This window comes from Pyxicephalus adspersus, chromosome 8 (assembly GCF_032062135.1).
Source record: "Pyxicephalus adspersus chromosome 8, UCB_Pads_2.0, whole genome shotgun sequence".
In the NCBI taxonomy this organism is placed as follows: domain Eukaryota; kingdom Metazoa; phylum Chordata; class Amphibia; order Anura; family Pyxicephalidae; genus Pyxicephalus; species Pyxicephalus adspersus.
In genome coordinates, this window is record NC_092865.1 from 11,500,401 (window position 1) to 11,517,604 (window position 17,204).

At 39.1% G+C, this 17,204-nt stretch overlaps 1 protein-coding gene across 2 annotated transcripts in view; it reads right to left on the reverse strand.

Annotated features, from left to right (window-relative positions):
• Positions 1-1,289: 1,289 nt before the first annotated feature.
• PIGK (phosphatidylinositol glycan anchor biosynthesis class K) overlaps positions 1,290-17,204 on the reverse strand; it is a 93,984-nt gene continuing 78,069 nt past the window's right edge. The window contains exon 11 of one of the 2 annotated variants that reach the window (XM_072419498.1): positions 1,290-4,370. In XM_072419498.1, the coding sequence (XP_072275599.1) occupies positions 4,254-4,370 (117 nt within the window). In that variant the 3' untranslated portion in view covers positions 1,290-4,253. Of the gene's footprint in view, positions 4,371-11,319; positions 11,446-17,204 lie in introns of those variants that run through there. The other variant, XM_072419499.1, reaches the window with a different exon arrangement.

Consider the following 17,204-nt stretch of genomic DNA (forward strand, 5'->3'; position numbering starts at 1 on the left):
AAAGCTAGAGTATCTCCATCCGTTGGCATGATGTCGTCGCTTTATGGACATAACAGAGAACCTTTAACACCTGTTTGAGAGTTAAACAGTGATTCTAATGGCAAAAGTGGGCAGGTAAACTGGGATGGAGAAGGGAAGGATCTGAGAAAGTATGTCAATTGAATACTGTGCCACACACTTAAAGCCGGCAGATCATGATCAGCTTGCAAATCCAGGAATGAACCCCACGCATCTCCCCTCTAAAAGTGTCTGGCTCTAAAGAACCCTTTGACCCGCCACATTCAAAAAATCGGATCTGAGTGGCCAGTAGGGAAATCATCATGACCCAACACGGGCGACAATGGGGATGGGAAAGCAGAAACCCCTTGTGTCTGAAAATATTTAGCAATTGCCTTTAAGCTGGGACCTATCAACCGGTGCTTGGTCATCTTTTTTTGAACCGCCGTGGGAGCCCAGGCTAAAGTATCTATTGGAATCAATGAGACTTCATTTTCTAAATGCACCCAAAGCTTGGAATGTTCGTTAGTACACCAATCTATTAATCTCGCTAGGTGTGTTGCTCTATGGTATAACACAGGATCAGGGAGTACTTATATTTTATAAAAGTTGGGACATGCGTCTTCTTTGTAAATGCTGCCATTATTTCGTCACTTCGGACGCTTTAAGCTCTGATGAACATTTTTGATATGTACAGTGGGAAGTGCACTTTTGGGTGTATGATTTACACCAGTAGCATTGTTTTGCCTCCCACCCTTTCTCTCTGCTGTGCCATTCACTAAGCAAGGGAGAAGTGAGGGAATGCAGGTAGAACACTAGAGTTGGTGTCTATCGCTGTTCCGGCTCCCATCGTACATATTAGAATTGCTCAGGGGTGCTTAGAGAGCTCCTGATGTAGTAAATAATGACATTAATTACTTGCTCCAGTAAAGGTTGAAACGACAAAAAACATTTTGGTGCCTGGAGTTGGACTTTGATAAATTAAAAAAATAGTCCATCTGTACACTTACAAATACATTTGTCACTAAATATGAAACAAATTCATCAATTTTTTTTTTAAACAAAGTTACCGCTCTTCTTATGTCTGAAAAAAAAAAAGTTTTGCTCCTCCAGCAACCAGACCTATTCCATTCCTAAACTGGTAAAATCTGACCACTTGCGAAAGGGCAACAGAACTTAAGTAGTTATTTCTGCAGACACAATGTCCATCGGCACTAGTGACATTTGCTTTTGTTTCCATAGGTGCATGGGCCTAAATATGAGCTTGTAGAATGTACAGAAGACAATAACACTTTTACTTGTAGGAAAAAATCTTTAATTCAACCATTCTGGCGTGAACACAATGTGTTGTAATTATTTTACACTGATACTGTGATATCACTTTGGACAAAATCATCATAATCCAGTCCCATGTGCACAGGAGAAGAAACTAAATTTAGCAGCTTTAACAATACACAACATGGTCAAAAGTTTGTGGGTACCTGACCATCACACTTATAATAAATAAAATATGAATTAGCCCCCCTTTTGCGGCTTTAACAGCTTTTTAGAGTGTTTGTGAGAATTACTGGAATATAACCAAAATGGAGTATGAGACAGGTAGCGATGTTTGCGGAGATCTGGCTTACAATCAGATTTCACATTTATCTCAAGGGTATTCAGTAGAGTTGAGGTCAGCTTTGTGCAGGTTGCATAAATCGTTCACACCAAACTGGTCAAATCATGCCTTTAGGGATCTGACTTTGCGGAGGGTCATGCGGGAACAGAAAAATGCCTTCCCAGAACGGTTACCACAAAGTGCTCAACTTTATGGCAACAGTCCCATTTTGAACTTTAGTGATTCAGGCAGGTGGTTATTGCAGAAAGGGGCAGGAGATGTCCCTTCTGCAATAACTGTACTAACCTACATGAGCCAGGGAAGCCAAGCAATCCCAGCTCCTGTTGCACATGCCAAGAATTAATGAACTCTCACGTGGCTGGGTGGGAGTTATGTCGTCTCGGCATGGCCAATCAAGATGTCTGAAGATCATTTATAGCAAGAAAAGAAGTAGTAAGTTGCTGACTCCCTTAACAGAACTGGGAATAGGTGAGTATTGTAGGTTTAATTTGGCTTTAATTTTTTTTTTTAAGGGATGAAGCCTAGCACTAACAGTTTCTTTCAATGGAAACGCCGGATAGGTCTATAGGTGTAATGGTTACATGTCCTGAACTTTTGAACATAAAGAGTAAATCCATAAAACCAGTACAAAATCCACTGCAACAGAAGAAAACATAAAACAGTCTACTAAACAGCCATAAGGAAGCAATGATGTACATTTCAGCAAAAATTCAAAAGCTGCAGCTGCACAATGACTGTGACAACCACCATGCACAGAAAGCAAAAAAAAAAAAGTCACAGCACCAGCAAATGTAGTAATTTTGTCAAATATTAATTGATATACAAATAACTGCTATCTGCTCTCATCTTCGTTAAGTAGCACCAAATTGTGTACTCGGCTACAAGAGATAAACTTTTGATTTTGGATAAAGTGGGAAAGGTTTGGATCACTATTTATGTCCCAGCTGGAAAAATTACCGTTTACAGGGTTCTTGTCAATGCCAGTTACATTTTCTTCAACAGAGCAACACATAGCAATAAAAACAATACATGAATTCAGCAGACAAAAAAAAATTCCCTCAACCTGTCTGGTTGACTTTCTATGTGGATGTGGCAAGGGGTCAACAGGAATGTCACATTTCCCTTTTTACCTGCCTATTTTCTACTATACATGCTGAAAGCAAAAACTAATAGCCAAATAGTATATTTTCAGGCACCGGCAAGCTTTTTTTCTCCTGCAGATTCAATAAAGAAAGAAAGAAAAAAAAAATACATGAAAATGCCTGAAAAAGCCTTGCAGTTGCTGCTTGTTACCACCTCCAGGTTACTAGTAGGCACTCGGGAGAAGTGTCACAGTTTTTCACTGTTGATGTGAATCAAGCTTACATTATTACAGTCGATTGATTACACTTCTACAAGTTATTATATTCATTATAAAACATGGAACAATAGGAAGCATTTTTTTAAGGGCACTGGACACTTGAGACATAATAAGAGGGGCCATTAAAAATTATAACAAAGTATAGGGGGCAGTTGAAAGGGGCTACAATTAAAGAGGTTACTGGACATGTATGGCACAAACAACTGAGAACACAAAATTTGGTATGTGTTGCCCACCTACTTTTTTACCTCCCCACTAAAAAAAATTCTGGGGAGAACACTGATCTTCTATGTAGTGGATAATACTGCACCATTCCCAGGACTGAGAAACCCTGGTCATTTAATCTGAGTGCTGAAGAGTTTGTGTTCATACTACTAGAATGCATAGAAGAGCTGAGCAATTGGAAGTCAATGCAAGCCTATAGCTGAGAACATAATGCATAAATGATGAAAGCAAAAAGTTACTTTTGTCGTTTTTTTTAAAACTTAATTCCTTTTAAAATAATTTACTTCCCGATAACGGTGTCATGGAATGGGGATAAGTTAAGTATAAAAAGTATTATACTTCCCTTTCCAGCATATGTCAAAATCTTGCTGTCTTGCTGTCTTAAAGAGGACCAGGCACCACTTTTGTCGAGACAAAACCATGCCGGGCACTGGAACTCCTCCAGCTTGCCACTACATCAGTATTGTTTCCAGTCATGATGTTGTGGATGGAGGAAACACAGTGGGAAATAAGGGAACCGCTATCCTAAAATCCCAGAATTGTTAGGTATTTTTTCCTGCAGTCACTTTAAAACCTACCTGACAAAACAATGCCATGGGTAACTTACTGTACAGGTAATCAGCCAGCATATAAATTTGTGAAAGATGTAAATGCCATTTTCTACAGGTGCAGTTCTTTGGTATTAAGGCACCTGTCCAGAACAAATATGAACATTTTAGGTGTAGCCAGAGGAACATTCGATAGCAGCCCCCACAGTTATATCCCCACAGGTTCCCTATAAATAGAAAATAATGACATGCCCAGGCAAAATTCTGCTAAACTGTTCCGCAGTACAAAGTGACCATTTGCTTGTTGAACAAAAAAAAACCTTCACTTTATTGCATAAACCAGAAAGCATTTACTGTAGTAAATCGTGTTGATTTTTGTCCAGACCCAGTCTATAAATACCCAGCTTTGTGAAATAATCAGCAGCAAATATACAGCAGGATTTGCAGCGACATCAGCGTAGAAGATTCCTGAGCTTCAGTAGTATTTGCAATGGTGTCACAGAGCTCAGAAAATATGCTTCATATGCTTCATGCCATATGTCTTAAAGAAAATGAGAAGAATCAAAGCCCACAGTCCAAGAATAAATCCTCCCGGAGGGTGCCATTCTCTTGCCTTCGGTTTCTGAAAGAGGAAAAGAAATATGATGGAAATGGATCAACAACAAATCATGACTGTATCCTACAGCAGAACAAGGCCACATTCGATACCTGCGCAGAGAGGTCAGCCGAGCCACCAATTAGAACATAAGGTCAGCTCTGTCTCTAGATGGCTCCTATAGCTGAGTGCCATCCAGATACTGAACTAACAGAATGGCAGATGTGGCCCTTCCAGGAGCAGGAAGCCACAACACCACTTCAGGACAGGCAGAAGTCCGAACACAAGTTATACTTTTCTGTAGATTACTCTTAAGGGTTCCACAATCTTTACATAGTACAAATAACAGAATTTTTTTTAAATATAAACAAAGACAGAATAAGCTGGGGTTCATAGGCTAATTTTAACATGAATTTAACACAAATATAACAAACAAAGAAAAGATAAGCCAATTGGCATATTACATCCCAGCACGTCACATTCAACATAGGTAGGTCAATCCCATTTAAAATTTTCTGGGAAATGGTACCCGATGACTATACAAGAACAACTATGTTAATTTCATATGTATATGAAATGTCTCAAGCCCAATGCGCTCTGCTGATAGGCTTCCTCAGGGGATGCACTGAGAATGTAACAAAATTTTGTTGAAAAGAAAATTTCATATGCAAAAAAGGGGTTCTCCAGGAAAGATAGAAGCCTGGTATTAAAGGTATCCTCTGGATAGAAAGAGAGATCTCTCACTATCTGCAGAATACCAGCACGGCTACTTTGTTGCTCTTAAGGAACCTCTTTCAAGATAGCCAAATATCGTCTGCAAAGGAAGAAGAGAAGGAAGACGGTGCTGCCCTGCTCTGGAAAAAGGACAGGTGAGTCGCATGGATTTACTTTTACATTACCTCTCTCTCTAATTTTGCCTACTTTTAGTCTTCCTACAAATAATCCTATGAAGACAAAGATATGAAGGGGGTCATATCCCTGGAAGCCAGGTTTGGATGACAGTTTTCAAGCAATCAAATTAAAATAGTCAACATGGGTAGCTGTCACATATTATATGTTCGAAGATAAGCCTTTATAGACAAAAACTTAAGCAGTTCATTTATCTCCAGAAACAACATTGTGGAGATTCAGCCATTACACCTCTTCAGCTCAACGGGTGATTTAGCTCGAAGAGTCACAGACAGCTAATAAAATCTCAATATGTGAATACAAAACAGAAGGATGGGCCCACTTAACCTGAAAGCCTCTCTGCAATTACTAATTAAACCGTGGAAAAATGTTTGTTTATTCACTGAAATTTCCTCTTATCTAATGTGCCGATGGAAGTGCGGAGCGAAAATTATACCTCTGAGCAGAATGAAATGTGTGAAAGATTAAATGTTATCATTCCAGCTCAGCAAAAACAAATTTTAGCTTATTTTGTTCTCTGACATGACACAAAGTAAAATAAGGGGTTGGACAGATTAATGGTTTTCAATGGCAGGTAGAGGAGTCCGATGACACAAACCCATTAGGGTCAGGCAACACTTCGCTAAAGCAAAAAAAATAACTTTAATTAAAGAAAAACAAAATTAGGTTTATCAATAAGTATATAAACAGAGGGAGTGTTGTAGGCCTTACTGGTCTCAGAGGTAAATCATAGCTAGAAAAATGAACTTTCTCCTGAGAAAGTTCAGCCAGGATTGCTGAGGGGTTACAAAGATACAAATGGCATAAACCACTGGCGTAAACATTCTCTAATACTTGTTGGTACTTTAAAGCAGAGCCTAAACTAAACATTTTCCCATTACATAAAATAGTAGGCAACCCTTATATGCAAAGGAAATTGTTATTTATTAATTTTTTTAACCTCCTGAGAGGTACATTTCTGTCCAGATTTATATGTCTAAAAGCAGTACATCGTTTTTCGTGAAAATTTATTTTACTGTATAATAAAATAGTATGAGTATAAAAAAGTTTGAAACAAAATCATGTCAAAATAATACATTAAATACATTTTTAAAAAATAAAAATTATACAATTATTATACTGTAAAATAAAATGTTCATGAAAGGCAATGTACTGCTTTTAAACATAAATCCATTTTGTATTGAATGCAATACAAATGGATTTGAATTTCCTGCCCTGCCCCGCCAGCAACGTCCGCATGTACTGACGTCACCGGGAACTTCCCAGTGACTTATCAGAAGTGGAGGAAGCCGCCCGGATCAGGTAAGACTATTTACTATTCTTTTCTATAGGTTTCGTTACCACGAGTGTGGCTCGGGGTTACCGCTTTCACCATCTTTTTTCTACCCCGGGCCACATTCGGGGTTACTGCTCAGGGGGTTAAGTGCAACACCCTTTTTTTGAATGGGAGTGCAGAGCCTCCAGGAATACCTGCATTTTTGAAGGCTCTGGGTGCTCCTTCTGCACATTCCTAAGGGGCATTTTTTCTCACGCAGGCTCTCTTTTTTCCCCCCTTACAGCGGGCAACGCCACCCGATCACACATCTGTGCAGTGCGAGATTGGGTGAAGTAGCAAGAAGACGAAAAAGAAGAACGAGGATGGCGATGCCAAGCGCTTCCTCCGCGATGGGACAAGAGGAATTCTAGGATGACACAGGACTGGATCGATGGAAGGTCCAGCAGCATTGAGAAATCTGCGGGATTAAAGGTAAGTATAATTTTTTTTTTTCAGTTTAGTTACGCTTTGGTAATGGCATGGGGGACCTTTTGTTTTTATGGATCAGGTCTTTCAAGAATAAAGTCCTCTGAATTTTGCCACTGAGTTTTAAGAGTAATTTAGGAGTGAATTTAAAATTTTCCTTTAACCACAGATTTGCCACACTAATATTACAAAACTACAATTAACAAATAATTCATTTTAACCCGATGTTGATTTTCAACATTAATTCATTACTAACCCAATTCGGAAGAAAGAACAAATGGGATTTTAAAAGCGTGATAAGAATACTTCTGATGATTTTTACAACAGTCATTTACAAATTTATTATTAAAGATAAAAAAGGGACAAAAATATTAAAACATGCAGTGTAATCACAAATACTCGTACCTACCAACAGCCAGATACAGTTTTGCCTATTAGTTCATCCACCGATTAAGTTCAATTTTTTATATTATTATTTTTTTTTAATTCATTGTTGTTTACTGGTGGGAAGGGACTTCATAAAAACACATGTGAATGAAAATGCAAGGTCTGCATACAAGTGAAGCTTAACCCAAAAACTGAAGATTTGTTATACATGTGTCTAAACCTTACCCTGAGAAATATATATCTTTAATTCTTCCCAAAAAAATAGAACTTACTTGTTTAAATGGTGTCTAGGTACACCAATAGCCTCATAAGCTGTATATCTGCAGTGTGAGATTGAAAGCGCTGTAATTTGGTCACTACTGTGCTGCTCACCCTTTCCTTGCTGGAGGCTTAGACATGAGAAAGCAAAACCCTGCCTTCAGCAAGATAGGCACCACCACGAACAGACACCCAGTGCAGAACAAGGCATGCTATATCAAAAATAGGATCACCTGCCCAGAGAATATAGGAGGAATTGTCCTCTGCCTGCCTATTTTCAGCGCAACCTTCAGAGTTCAGTTCCCCTTTAACGTTCCACTAGGGCCAATTTTTGAAAAAAACAAAAAGCCTGCTCTTTGTATTGAATGTTTGATTTAGATAGTACAGCAGATCCTAAAGGGAAACCTATACAAATAAGAAAAGAAACTGCATGCATAATATACCCCAGGTGGAATTAAACTGTCAGACAAGATGCCAGAACTAAACCCAGAAATACTTACCTGTCCTGTGTCCTTCTCGTTGTGGGTGCAGCCAACTCCTCTGTTTTTTCCATCCATATCCCAATCTTCAGCCATCTTGATTGGCTGGGCTGGGATAACGTAAGTCCCTCCCCCAAGGAGGCAGTTGGGAGTTTTTCATTTTTGGTGCCCACAAGGGAAACTAAAATTGTGCAATAAACACCTACCTGATTGCCAGTTTTCAAAGTAGCACTTTATTCAGAAAGGTAAAATTTTCTCATATGAGCGCTGGTTCCTTATTCTGTTCACTGGAAGCATGTGGAAGGCGCTCAATCTGCATAGTGTGTAATAGCTGGCAGGTGTCTTGGCTTCACATTCACAATTTTTACCCCAGATAGCACTTCTACAAGTTACAAAATCTGACACTGCTGAAAATTCTGCTTAATTCAAGCATTGCTAACGTATATGAAAATTTGGCAGCTCCTTTAAATAAACTGTGCTATCATAAATGCAGTGCAGATGCATCAACTGTTCTCTGATGAAGCTCTGCATTAAACCAAAAAAAACAAGAAAAAGAAAAAAAACCCTCATCTAAGTTCCAGTAATTAACCTACCACATCTGCTGACTGCAGGGCTGGTTTTAATCAATCTTTCTTATGCTGGATCAGAGACAAACTTTCACACTAAGTGCTACCTGACCCTTGTAAACAAATTACTTTCATTTGCAGTGAAATTGAAAGACATAATGCGGCAAGGACTAGGCTTGAAGACTGTGCAGATTTCTTGTAATACACCAAACCAGGTTGATCGGTATAAAATGTTTCCAAAACAGAAAATGTTATGAACAAGGATTTAGTAGGAGTAGTAGAACTGCAAGTTAAATGTGCCTCACATGTGGACCCCCACATCACCAAAGGGCACCTCATGATATACTGTAGAGTGCATGCAATGCTACAGAAAAAGTTCAATGATGGGATATCCTACAGTGCAGGGGTTCCTAAACTTACATGATTTATACCATGGCCAGTCAAAGTAAGAAATGCCATAGTGTCAGCTGTTGGTGCCAGCGAGAGGGATAGTGCTCCACTGTTGGTGCCAGTGAGAGGGATAGTGCCCCACTGTTGGTGCCAGCGAGAGGGATAGTGCCCCACTGTTGGTGCCAGTGAAAGGGTTAGTGTTCCAATGTTGGTGACTGCGAGTGAGAACAATGCCCCCAAAGTCCCATTAAATGAGAGAAAAAAAGATGAATCAACTGTAGTCTACGGGTCTTAGTTTGGGGACCATTGTAGTTCATTATAAAGTTACAGATTGTGGCTACGCTACAAGAAACAGACTGCAAACAATCTACAGATGTCATTAAAGACTGGTGACATGCTGAAGGAGAAGGGTAGAGACTGAGTACATACTATAGGGATCTGCTAAATCTTACGCCCCCACCAGTCCTTTTATGAGTCACTATTCCTTTATCCACCAAAAAAAAATAAATAAATGAATATTTAACACATATTTGTAATTCCCTTAACAAAATACATTAAAAATGAGAAGAAATTAAAAAGTATAAACAAACTGAAAATTTAGCAAGGATAAAGCTATAATACATTACTTTTCTTTTCTGCCAATCAGTAGGCACCCAGGCAAGGAATAAATGGGAGCTGGGGCCCTCAAGCAGGACAGTAAGTACCACTGGGCCACATTTGACTCTCAGGGCACAGGTCCATATACTCTTAACCAATATTATCGATTTCAGTTACACACAACTACTCTAACTGTAAAAAGTCTTACAGATGGAGGGTCCCTGTGATTCAATTAGAAAAGCAAAGCTTATACAGTTTCTGTCTTAGTTTAGATATGCATTGGATTTTTTTAAATTATTCCATGCATTACCAAAACCTTGTATGCACCGTTCCAAATTACTTGGTTGAAGAGTATGGTTAATACACAAAGACTTTTAGAACTATTACATGTTTTAAACCTTGGAAAACAAAAATTTGTTGAGGCCCTTTGCTGTTCCAGGATAGCTGCAAGGAAACGTGCTTCAAGCCAAGATGCATTTTTCTACTTATAGCTGCAAAATTGGTGTGCCAGGAGTGTGCACTCACTATCCTCAGATAACTACTAGGTAGCACTATGCAGGAAATGTTTCGAGAATTAATCCCATGCAAGCTAGGAAACTTCAAGCAGCTTCTGCTGATTTACATTCACAAGCTATGAAAGGAAACTCAGCATCATTAAACAATCACAGACATAGGAGCAGACACTTGGTACCAGGTGGCACCAGCTTTGCATTCTGCTACAATACAAATACCTGACCTTTAAAATGTAAAAGTGATGTGCTCGCTAAGTCGCTGTTTTTTTTTTTAACATCTAACATCTGCAGTGAGATCCCAGACCGCCGGTCAGTTCCAATTCCTCTTCCCAAGACTGCGTTCTACATCCTGCTTCTCTGAATCTGACAGCAATAATTAAACAAGTCTGCTAGTGCATGAAGCCATCCAGCACGGAGATGTATGGAGGAGACAAAGACCATTCAAAGAAAAACTCCAAGTAACAAGTACGATTGATGTAGTACATTGATCAAGTAATGATTGAACTGCAAATTGTAGCAGCCGGGCTACAGACTTTGCTCTCAAATGGCTGGGCCGCACAGTGGCTCAGATGTTGTTAGCACTCTGGCCTTTGCAGAGCTAGGTCCCAGGTTCAAATCTCAGCCAGGAGTTTGCAGGTTCTCCCCGTTTGCATGGGTTTCCTGTGGCTACTCCAGTTTCCTCCCACATCCCAAAAATATGCAGTTAGGTTAATTAGCCTCCCCCCCAAAACTGAACTTAGACTGTGTTAAATACATTGGCCCTGATTTATTGAAGTTCTCAAAGGCTGGAGAGAATACACTTTCATTAGTGAAGATGGGTGATCCAGCAAACCTGGATGGATCTGCTCCAGGATTGAAAACATTTGCTAACAAATAGCTAATGACTTTTAGGAAATCAATTCCGGGTTTGCTGGATCACCCAGCTTCACTGATGAAAGTGTATTATCTCCAGTCTTGGCGAACTTTAATAAATCAGGGCCATTGTGTGGATTTGTGCTTTCTGAGCCTCTCCTGCTGCCATTTTTTTACTATATCAGTCCTGAGATCAGTAGTCAAAGGGAACAACTCTGACATGAGTAAGCAAAGTCCTGTGCCTGCACTGCCTTTGGCTGGACACAGATGGGAGCATGTCTTGCCTCGAGCAAACTGAACCTACAGGATAGCAATTTTGGCTATTATTGCTGACTTGATCTTTGAAGGTGTAAGCTTAGGGCTCTCCTCTTGCTCCTCTTCTGCGGCTTTGCTACTGATCAAGTCACTTACCTGCAAAAAAAAAAAAAATGTCTGCAGTTCCTATTTTTTACTGTATGCATACTTCAGGTTCAGTAGCTCACAAAATATTAAAACAAGGAAGGGGGTTTGACAGCACTACAGTTTATCCCTTCTAAAAGAATTCAGCAGTCTCAGATTAATGTTTGCATGCTGACAGGTTCCCTTCAAATCCTCTGCAAATACATAAAAAGGATGAAGCTGTGTCAACCAAGTTACATCCATCCCAGAATGCATCTCTGGACTCCTGAAGGGATCAGCTAAATGCACATCAGGTCCTGGTAATGTTTCCTTTTTACCACTTCACACTCACTCGTGTTTTTGTACATTTTCTGACACTACAATAAAATTAATTGCGTGCTGTAGAGAAACAATCATTGTATTGCCTGGTCAATAAAGAATTATTCAAAAGGGTATAAGGAGCAATATTTTATATTCATCACATGTTGCATAAAGCAGAACTCCAGCCACAAATTCCTAAAAAACTATTAGTTACTTGAAAAAAAAAACAAAAAAAAAAAAAAAAACAGTTTTCACTTTAAACAGACCTATCTTCAACATTTTTACTTTTTATATATGGATAGAAAAACACTATTATATAAAGCAAATATTAGCTTCTTTTATTCTACTGAATGGGAGCACAGATATTTCTTGGATACCTATGTCTCATATCTCATGAGGCTTTCAGGCATGAGCAGAAGGGCTTTTCTCTACAATGAGAAAAACAAGTGCCGATCTGGCACGCATGCGCGGTGAGATCAGCACTCTTTTTTCCCCAGAGGATTCCAGGACAGCGTGGCACTGAATCAAGGTCAGTTGTGAAGGGATCTGGGGCTCTGTGGAAGTAAAGGTAGGTGTGATTTTTTTTTTCTGACAATTCTTTAATTTAGAGATTTTCCTTGTGGCACTTTTTTCGGCTGCTCAGTGTCTTTACTTTGCTAAGCCCAGTTTGTCCCGGGCCTTTTCCCCAGTCTGTGACTGCACAGTGAAAACAGAACCAGCAGAGTGATCAACTCATCTCCCTGTCTCTTCATTTTCTCTTCCAATCATCATACTTCTCACTGTTGGTTTAACTCTCAGCTACTTCTCCTTCTAAAAGTCTGAGATCTGATGTATAGGGACTGCAGCAGTATGATACTACATTGAAATTCAAGTGGTTTGCTTTGGGAAATAGATGTAAACTTTAACACCACTGAATATCCTTTTTCTTGTTAGCGGCTTTATTTAGTGGTACTTACCAATAAAAAGCATTGTACTTCACTATGCCGTTAAAGGCTGTGGCTACACTACAAGAGACAGACTGCAGACAATCTACAGATCTCAAAAATTGGTGACATGCTGAAGGAGAAGGTTAGAGACTGGGTACATACTACAGGGGCCCTATTATGAGTCATGATCCCTTAACCCACTGTAAAAAAATAAATGAATATTGAACACACATTTGTAATTCTCTCAACTATATTTTTATTAGATTACATTTACTCTCTGCCATTCAGTAGGCACCTAGGCAAGAAAAACATGGGAGCTGGGGCCCTCAAAGCAGCACAATAAGTACATTGGGCCACACTTGACTCTCAGGGCAGAGGTCCATATACTCTTACCCAATAATAACGATTTCAGTTACACACAACTACCCTCTCTGTAAAAAGTCTTACAGATGCAGGGACCCTGTAACTCCGTTAGCACTTTTACTTACTTTATCCTTCTCTACTGCAGGTTTCCTCCTCTTATGCAACCCCCAAAACCTCTTCCTTAAAGTGCTCCTTCTGGGGCCACACGGCATGGAAAATTTATAATTTTCATAAGAGTTAAGCTCTAAAGTTGAATAAAAATATGTTTCCTTGTCATGGTATATCACAGGACAGGATGGAGAAACGATTGACATCTCCTTTAGGCTAGTAATCTCTATGCAGTCCATACACTGCTAGAATCTCTGGGCACAGACCAACTTGTTGTCAGAACAAAGGAATCCCATCACTTGGGTAGACAAGGAGCGTTTGATGTTTGGAGTGTAGCGGTCACTAGTTGAAAGGCCTGGGAACATTCAGAAGTGACGCATCGTCTTTGACAAAGCTTTCATTTAGAAACAAAGTGGTGGAGCTTGCTGGAATGCCTGCTGTGTGCCGTATGAAAGCGCCACAACTGCAGAAGCTAACTGGTCACAGTCAAGTGCTTAGATGGTGAAACACTTAGAGAGCGATAACAGCCTAAAAAACCTACTGGATGGGAAGAGTACCGCTTACTCATCAATAAATCAGCAGACCATTGAAACGGAAAACTCTAATTTTGCTAAATAAAAAAAACATATATAATGGCTGCAGCAGCTATTTTTTGAGTTACTGCAAACAAAAATGACCTTTCCTGTTTCACTCTGGGGCTGCTATTATTTCTTAAAGCTGTTCAACTTTGCAGCTGTGGCCTCTTCAATTCAGTCAGTCTCATTTTATATTCACAGGCTTTAAAATAGTGTGAGCAAAAATTTCAGCTGTACCTTGCAACATGGGAAAAATGTTTGAGGGTGAGATACTGATTATTGTTTATTTTAATCTTAAATAGTTCTCTTTCTTTTCAATAGTTAAATAAATGCTGTTGTTTTCTGCTAGGGAGATTTAACATTTTCCTATTCTGTAGATGCTTCAAGAAATGAAAAAAAAGTTAAATAAAAGATAGGGAAATCCAATATTAAATATCTCTCATACAAAGCAAGCGGGAAATTTCTCCTCTGTTTCTAATTTGCTAGCACAGCCCAATTTTGGATTTTCCCTGATATTAAATTTCTGCAAAAATAGTAACCTGGGCAAAAAGAAAGGGTAAATCTTCAGACAGTAAAAACAATCAGCTTTTGGTTTTCACAACTTAACACATTGTCTAAAACTAACACAAGACCAGAATAAGGTCCTTTAGCACCCACAAAGCCATGGTCAGCCCTCCCACCTCCAAATTATGTGCTGTGAACTACTTTAACACCATAGGTTAAATTTCGCACACATTTTGTTTCTTTCTCCTGTTAAAGATCCCCTGGTGCCCACCTTATGCCTAAACCTCAGAAGAATCTTTGACTTTACAGACACTTTAAAGCAGTGTTTCCCAACCAGGTGTCTATGGATCTCTAGGGTTCCTCCAGAGGTTGTTACAGGCTTCTTGAGCAATGAGCACTTTTTGCCTCAAAGGTCAGTTTAGGTGACACCAATCATCTTTTTGGCTATCTGTAAGGGTGACATTCTTCTCAATGGCCAGCACCGTAAAAGGCATTCTTCTGCCATACCACCACACTAATGTACTGTGAGATGTCAATATGGTAGTATAGTAATAGCAGAGGTTCCTTGAGGACCTGAAGGTTATATCAAGGGTTGCCCCATAATAAAACACTCAAGAAACCCTGCTTTAAGGGATGCTGGAGGTGCTACAACAAGGGACATTTGGTACAAGAGACATATTCATGTCACTAAAGCCTAATGTGCCCTTCAAAAACAAAATCTTTTACCCAGATGTGCAAGTAGCTAAGGCCATGAATGGGGACTGTATGGTGTGTAATTTGTCTTAAAGCTCCATGGAGATTTCTGGGAAAGGCAATGAGCAAAAAAAAAATTGGTATGGATTCAGACAAATCCTCAATACAAATTAAATTCTACTGCCAAGACTGTAAGGAACAGAAACTTGAATTTTTTAGAACTGAATACAAGCTTTTTAAAATGTAGAATGATGCTAAGTGATTAATGTTCCTTCTGATAATAGCACACCTCTAGACCTTTCTTCTCTTGGAAAGATAGAACTATGAGCCTGTAGCCGCAGAATTCTTGAAGCCTGCAGGAGTGATCTATGGCCGTATCAAGGACTGCCTTGCTGCTCATTACCCTAAGCCCCGCTAAGTCTTTAGCTAATGACTAAGAAGAGTTTTCCTGGCTATAAATATTCATTCTTATGAAGACGAAGTAGATTACTAACAATGCTGAACGAGGCTGGGCACCATTCCCAGGTTTTCACACACTCCGGTCTGGGATTCAGGATTAGTGCTCTCTGGAGTTTGATCATTTACACAAAATCATGATTTTCAGAGTAAAATTAATTTGTAGAGAAGCCGGCAGTCCAAGGCAGCGGATTGTGGTATGAACTCAAGAGGGAAGGGGGGGGGGGGGGGTTAGTCGTTAGTGGTTAGAAAGGATTGTGAAAGATCCTTTCCAACGATATTTATTGCACGTGTGTATATAGCCTTAAACTCTCTTTGATCTGTTAAAAATAACAAATGAAAGCTTTTTCTTACAACTGTTTGATAAGCACAAAGGAACCTGTTTATCATACATGAAACAGGTCATCAAATGTCAAAGAGATAAGCCAATGAACTGGGAGGTGTTTATCAGGACCTCTACATCTGATCATTGACATTTTTACCAGTAATTCCTGTGCTTTCGGCCTGTGTTCTCTGTCTGGAATGAAGTCCTACCAGTTACATTGTTTCTAGTTTTGAGGACTACTAAGCCACTTCCCTTTGTTATGGAGAAAATAAAAAGAACAGTTTCTTTAGTTATGTTTGGGTGTTACTAACAGAATTACAAGGTAGTAATAAAAAGTTTGAAAAAAAAAATCTATATGTTGTCTGTCATTTTGGTATTTGGTTTAAGGTACAGCTCTGCATAATAGGTTGGTGCTTTATGATGTATAATAACAATAAAAATAATAAAAAGTTTAGTAGTTCTTTAGTTGGCAGATCACATACAAGAAGGGACCTCTCATAGACACTATGGATAAATTCCAAGAGCCACAGAAAAAATGAGGAGCTCCAGATCAAATGAGCAGCAATGAAAAGTTTATTTTATCATCAAATATCAAAGGGATAAGCCAATGAACTAGGAAGTGTTTATCAGGACCCCTTCGACAGGGTTTAAAACTGATTATTCACATTCTTACCTGCAATTCTAAGAGGGCTCCCTAAAATCCATAAGACACATTAATATTATTATCATTAATAATAAACAGGATTTATATAGCGCCAACATATTATGTAACACTGTACAATAAATAGAGGTTGCAAATGACAGACAGACACAGACAGTGACACAGAGGGAGGAGAGGACCCTGCTCCTGAACGTTGTAGAATCCTTTTGATGTTGGTGGGGACACAAATAGGAACTACATTTTAATGACATATACTGCTGCACTGTCTATCTTTCGTCAATCATTTTATGTGATGAGCAGCCCATGCACATGAACAGCAATGCAGTTGCAAAGCAAGTATCCTGTGCATCTTCATACTTTTAAACCTGCCTAATAATAAGGTAAATAAAATATTAAGCAGGGGATCTATTTTTTAAGGTAGGTGTGGATAAAAAAATTAAATAATGGAAGATAAGACACCCATATTTTGTAGTTATTATGCGGTTAAATAGAGACTTGGATAACTCAATGGCTACAAGCCATGGCTAAAGCCCCTTAAATATCATGGTGGGTATCTCAAAATACAGATACTGGCTAAGCGTACAAAATGGCTGCTCTGCCGGGGCCGCTGCAGGGTGACAGCTGCACTCTAATGAACTGATTGAATCCTGAAATCAGACAGTGCAGCTTGCTAATACATTTTTAGATTATAAAATCAATTTTGGTTTTAGAAGAAAACACCTGCCTCGACAAAACTTCTTCTCTCTCCAGGAGAGCAAAAGTGTAGTTAGATCGATAATGCTGAATTACGAACATTAAAATACAAATAAAGATGAGTCCCATCAGTATACACAAATCACAACGGTGCTTCTGGGAAGAAT